The sequence below is a fragment of the Penaeus vannamei genome, chromosome 30 (genome assembly GCF_042767895.1).
Source record: "Penaeus vannamei isolate JL-2024 chromosome 30, ASM4276789v1, whole genome shotgun sequence".
NCBI classification, from domain to species: domain Eukaryota; kingdom Metazoa; phylum Arthropoda; class Malacostraca; order Decapoda; family Penaeidae; genus Penaeus; species Penaeus vannamei.
The window spans coordinates 30,847,370-30,853,491 of record NC_091578.1 but is presented as its reverse complement, the minus strand read 5'-3'; the positions used below and the strand labels follow the sequence as shown (position 1 = coordinate 30,853,491).

Sequence of the window (6,122 nt, the reverse complement as noted above, 5' to 3'; positions counted from 1 at the left end):
CTCCTCTCAGTCATCCACACAGAAAGGTATACCTTTCATGAGAGTAGAATGTTGTATAATTACTTCTTGATCTTTTACTCATGATGTATTATATGGTATCATTTACTGTTATAATTTTCTGATCATTGTGCTAATTATGATTTGGAATTATTTTTTCTACAGCTAAACCTTTTTGTAGAAAATAAAGTTGTTTCTTTCTTTCGTTACATTAATAGGTTTAACAGGGGTCTCACGATCTCTTACTCCAGCACAACTGCAGTACCTGAAACAGCAAGCCCATGCTAGGCATGCTCTGGCTTTGCAGCAACAAGGAAAGGTAGTAACAACTGGAGACCAGTCCATCAAACGAGTCCAGGTACAGTTTAGATCTGGTCTGCAAAAGACTAGGCAAATATTTGAACATCAGGTCACTGAAATAGCTTATGTTTACTATTTACTACCATAACGCTTTCATGAACTGGACAATAAGTTCTTTTTTCTTATATTATCCACATATTGACATAATAGTACAGAAAAGAATTCTTGATACCTTATACTAAGGTATCTTTACATAGGTAGACATATCCATCTTGAAGAAAATGTTATTTACCAACTTCTGAGCTAAACCCTGCCCTATCAGTTATTCTTCGCAAATATTGCTTTTTTTACCATTGTTATTACTGAACCATTTTCAAAGAAAATGCACTGAAATAACAATTACCATAAAGTAAAACAAATTGTTCGGGTCAAAACAAGGGTGGAATTAATGATGTCACCACATTTAGCCAATAAGAGTACATTGTGATATATATCAAATATAGGTAGATACATAATTATTTGTATAATTTACTTCCATTGCTGTAATTACCAGAAGTAAAACCAAATTTCCCCTCATATTAATATTGATTAGATTACTCATGGGAGAAAGTCAATCTCATTTTTGGGTTCAGTAGGCTAAGTGGAAGTGGAACTACTTGGTTATACTTTTCACAAGTTCTTTTCCTCTTCTTGTGTCATAGTTCTTATGAATGGGAATAAAAAATTGATAAAACAGGGTATGATGGATGTTGAAGCTAAAGGAACTTTAGTTTTTTAAGTGCATTATAATTGTGGTTGTTTTTTATATTAAAGAATTGCTTGGAAGGCGGACAGCAACTTCAAAAATTGTGCATAACTTAAATTTTTAGCTGTGCAAGCTAATGTACTTGTCTGTTCATATACACAGATTGCAGGACAGGCTGGAACAACGCAAAAGGTACAAGTTGCTGTCTCTGGAGGGACCTTGGCTGGTATGACAGCTATACAGGTAAAGCATAGGGATTAAAGACTTTGTTTGAGTGGTAAATCTCTCTCTCAAATTTGATGAAGCTACCATTTTTTTTTCTTTCTTTCTTTCTTTCTTTCTTTCTTTTTTCTTTTTTGAGAATATAGAAGAAATGTCTTTGATATGCTCTTCTGGATTAAAACATCTATTCACTTTCAAACAGGTGAGTCAAGCTGGAAGGACACAGCTCGTAAAACCTGGAACAGTTGTAGCTGGTGCCAGTGGTGTTGTGGCAACAGGAAAAGCTGTAACACGAACTGTGACTGAACGGGAAGTTGCTGCTTTCTTCAAGCAACAACAGATAAATAAATCTGGTCAAGTGACTCAGGTAATTATATTTTTTGCTTTTTTACTGTTTTTCAAGGTCTATATTTCTCATTTGACGTATTATATCATGATGGTAATAGACCATTTTCCTTGCACAGACTCCATGATATCTTTGAAGGTAGTCTGGAATTGTGTGCAATAAAAATATCAGTAAGTGCATTATGTGTGCTTATTATTTCACATTTTTGCATTAGAAAATTTCAGTTTTCTTTAAATGCCCACTGAATATAATTTTCCTCCTAGAGCTTTGTGCACTGTTTGTGAGTTATTCCCATCACCCACGCCTTCAGCCAAATTTTTCAGGACAGCACGTCACCACAGCCCTCGACCATATTTTTCCGTGACATGATGGTCATATCACCTGGACCCAATAGATTAAAACATGGATTGAGTTTTTTTTTATTTTCATTTTTGTTTTTGTTTATTTATTTATTTATTATATTCATTTTTTAAAGCAGATATTCTTAATTTTTTATTATAGGTGCAGGTACCATCAGCACAGTTATTAGCAGGTCTACAGGTGCAAGGTGGGGCAAGTGGAGGAGGCACTCCTGTAGCCACACTTGTGAAGACTGTCAGTGCTCCATCCACCTTAGTGCACACACCCACATCAGTGACACTTCCTGCTTCAGCCATAAATGTAACACTTCCTCAAGCCCGAGTGACCACTGCTGCCACGGTAGCAAAGGCTAACACCACACAGCAGGTTTGTGGGAAACTGAAGTTGTTATTGTTATAAGTAGTTTTAAAGTATCCTTTTTTCCTAGGCAGAGAGATCAATATAATATACAGTTTATAAGACTTGTTTAGCAATCATCCAAACCTGCTGGAAGTGCATACTGCATTTTGACATAAGGAAGTGTAAAACCCAGTATTTCTTCAACAGATGTGGGCAACGCAAGGACAGTATAATATACAGAACATAAATTATTACAATAAAATGTTAGTGCATGTAACCTGTTATATGGATTTTTTTCCTTTTCTTTTTTTCCCAATTCCACTCACAGCATCCCTTTACCATCTCAATTTTCCATACTTCCAAGTCACTGTACTGTGACACTTACTCCAAGTGCATCCTCCTCAATATTTTTTGAAGTACCCTATTTTTTCTAGTAGCAACTCTTTTCAATCCTATTGATATGGTAAGCATTAAAGCTGGCTTCAGTCCTGATGTGACTACCCTGACTCCTCTGTCTCCTGTATTGTATTTTGCTTATGGATCTAGTGTTTTAAACTTGAAGATGCAATTTCATTCCAGACTGTACGTAATATCCCCTTGCCACAACAGTTGTTAGCTAAGCAACGATCGTTGGTCGGGGTGAAAGGTGCTGTTGGCCTACAGTTGGGTGGAAAAGCTGTTGGTGGCACTGGCCTGAGCACAGTGCAGATAGTGCAAGGTGGCAGTCAGAAGCAGATGTCTCAGGTCACTGTTCAGCAGATACAGCAGGTTTTCAAGCAAGTTCCACATACCATTCAACACATTACACAGGTAAGTTTGGAAGTGATGTCCAGTCAACTCATTATTCTGCAAGGCTGCAGTATAACTCAGCATAATACATAATACAAGTCATTAGGATTGTTCTGAACATTGTACGAATGCTAAGTGTGTGCACTCAGACTTGCATGCTTCACTTACACAAGGTAACAAGAAGATAAAAGGGTTGAGATATAAAAAGAACATTTTAAACGCAAAAGTTCCTGAGATGATTATAGATACAGAAAAAGAACTGAATATTGGTAGTTACATATATATTCATATATTGTTTTCTTCTCTGAAGGGTGGGACAGTAAGTGGCACAGTTGTAGGGAAGGCAGTAGCAGGAGGAAGTGTGTCAGGGACAAATGTGACAGCATCTGGTGCCCAGGGAATTACCACCTCTCACAGCACGAAGCTTGTTCCTATGACTGTTGCCTCTCACCAGCACCAGCCTCAACCCATAAAGCAGACCATTCAGGTAATATGCATGGACCACATTTGCACCACAGCAAATTCAGATTGATATTTATTGATATGTTTACCTTCAAAATACTGCAAAATGCAATCTAGATACATACTAGATAATTCCAATGTCTTAGAGTAGAAATATTTTTGCTGTATATATATCTCTCTTTGGAGAGTAGGGGAGGCAAGAATGCTACATATAGATCACCATAAATGAAAATGTTGATCCAGATTGAAATAGTCAGAAATCAGTATGATATTAAAATATGAATTTGATTCCAGGTTGTTTCTGCTGGGTCTTCTGTGGTTGGAGGCAACTCAGGCATTCGTGTTAGTGCCGGTGAACGTTCCTCCCCCTCAGCCCTGGCACTGCAGGCTGGCAAGATGGCGAATCCAGCAATCCTGTCACAGGTTTCTGCAGCACTTCAGGGCCAGCCCATGTCTGTAGCAGTGAGGACACCCACACAGAGTCCCGTCAGAATACAGACATCAGCTCTGCAGACCCAGCAAACAACCCAAACACAGCAAGGACAACAGCAGACTCAGCAACAAGGACAGCAACCAGGCGGGAGTCAGTGAACATGACTGCTACAGTTTAATGACGAGTGAATTGAGAATTTGACAATATTATTAGTATATTTTTTTTATTATTATTATTGATAGAATTTGTCAACATTATTAGCAGATTTTTTTATTATGATTATTATCATCAGTCATTTTAATCATTGCTGAAATGACTTATAATTAGTGATACATATTTATTGTATTAACAATAATTTGTATTGTCATATGTACATATTGCCATTAGCATTTCTTGATCATCATTATATGTATATGTATGTAATGATGAATATGTGAATAAATGTGAATAATTTGCAATGCAAATACAAAAAATAAACAAAAAAATGTATAATGTTCTCCATTTTGACATTTTATGTCATCACTGTGTATATGGGTTACCTCAGACCAATATTTGATTTAAGGTGGGACAGATTACCATAATCACTCTCATTATCACTATCATTTTCCACCGGTAACATTAGGTGTGGTATTTTTTAATGTTCATGAATCGGAAATTGTGATGACTCAATGGAGTTGATTTGTTTCTCGAAAAAGGATTAACAGCAAGTTGCATGCTTATGCCAGACACATGCAAGTCTGGTGCTAGTACCACACCTACATTGGCTATTGGAGCAGAGGTATGTGTAGAGCATCCTGTTGGATGAAGCCATGAAACATTCAATGCCTCTTATCTGGTTTAGTGTGGTACTAGTAGACATCCATGATCCTGATCAGGTGTGGTGTTCATCATGTGTAATGCATATGTACTTGGCTTGAAATTTCTTTGATTACAGTTATGGAAGTCCTTATGAGTAAAATTATTTTATATTTATAAATATATGCTTTGAAGATAAACATGCTTTTCTTGATTATCCTTTTATTGCAAGTTTTATCCTTTTGTTGCAAGTTCTGTAAACATACAAAGTTTATAATTTCATGTATAGGATTATATGACATTATATAAAGGAATTATAATTCATTGATACAAGGTAAATTATAAGATACATTGGATACATCTTACTCCATATAATGCAATGTCACATAGTAATTAATGAAATATGTTGGATGCACCATCTTGCTCAATTAAATATTGTAGACAGGATATCCATTATGGTAGTGGCCTTTCACTGTTCTACTTCCATGAACCTTTTGAGTTTAGGATGATATTATGATGAACCACATGGCCTATGATAGACACTAATAATCAGTGTAGAGTCTGGTATGACATGGGACAATAGAATCTAGAGGTCACTGAATATGTAACCCATGTGGATATCTGTGTTACTCAAGTTTGCTCTATCTTCTGATAGAAAAATCAGTTCGGAGATCATACTGAAATGAAAGTAGGTGAACTTGCACATGTGAACAATGAAAGAAATTGCATAATGAAAAGCATACTGAACTAATTTCTAAGCATTTATTCATCTGTCTGTGTATTGCAAGTAAAATGTTTTAAAAAGTATGTACATTAATAAATTGTTCAATTAAATAAATATATTTATTTCAAAGAGATTATTCAGGAAATATATGGAAACTATAGGGAATGAACAGAAAATGGAAGCATCACAGGGTAAACTGAAGAAATTCATTACAAAATAATTTCCTCAAGCCATCTTGCAGACTCATGGTTGAGAAATATTGCATTTTGATCATTTATTAAGATTATGAAAACTTCAGGAAAAAAAACTATACTTGAACCATAGCAAGTATTACCAAGTTTAATGGTGTTTTGACTATGAACGAAAATAAAGCAAATTAGGCATGATGTAAGGTAAAAAAAAAAATACAAAGTTCACACAGTTGACAATTATTAAAATAAATGTTCAGTAGAAATTACACACTTAGCCAAGAATGATATTCCAAAGTTAATTTGTAACAATATATCAGTTCTGCTGGAAGCCATGACACATGAAATAAATTATTTAAAAAAGGCTACCAATTCATATTCCTCAAACTCAATTCAATAGGACCAGGCGTGTTCTTCAGTTG

General features: G+C 35.5%; 1 protein-coding gene across 3 annotated transcripts in view; it reads left to right on the top strand.

Annotated features, from left to right (window-relative positions):
• Positions 1-4,988, top strand: part of dom (domino helicase) — a 39,146-nt gene extending 34,158 nt beyond the window's left edge. For 2 of the 3 annotated variants that reach the window (XM_027374749.2, XM_027374750.2), the window contains exons 26-33: positions 1-26; positions 216-355; positions 1,205-1,285; positions 1,467-1,631; positions 2,112-2,336; positions 2,889-3,119; positions 3,409-3,585; positions 3,855-4,988. The exon at positions 1-26 is cut by the window's left edge and continues 848 nt beyond it. In XM_027374749.2, the coding sequence (XP_027230550.2) occupies positions 1-26; positions 216-355; positions 1,205-1,285; positions 1,467-1,631; positions 2,112-2,336; positions 2,889-3,119; positions 3,409-3,585; positions 3,855-4,151 (1,342 nt within the window). In that variant the 3' untranslated portion in view covers positions 4,152-4,988. The remainder of the gene's footprint in view (positions 27-215; positions 356-1,204; positions 1,286-1,466; positions 1,632-2,111; positions 2,337-2,888; positions 3,120-3,408; positions 3,586-3,854) is intronic. The other variant, XM_027374751.2, reaches the window with a different exon arrangement.
• Positions 4,989-6,122: the final 1,134 nt, after the last annotated feature.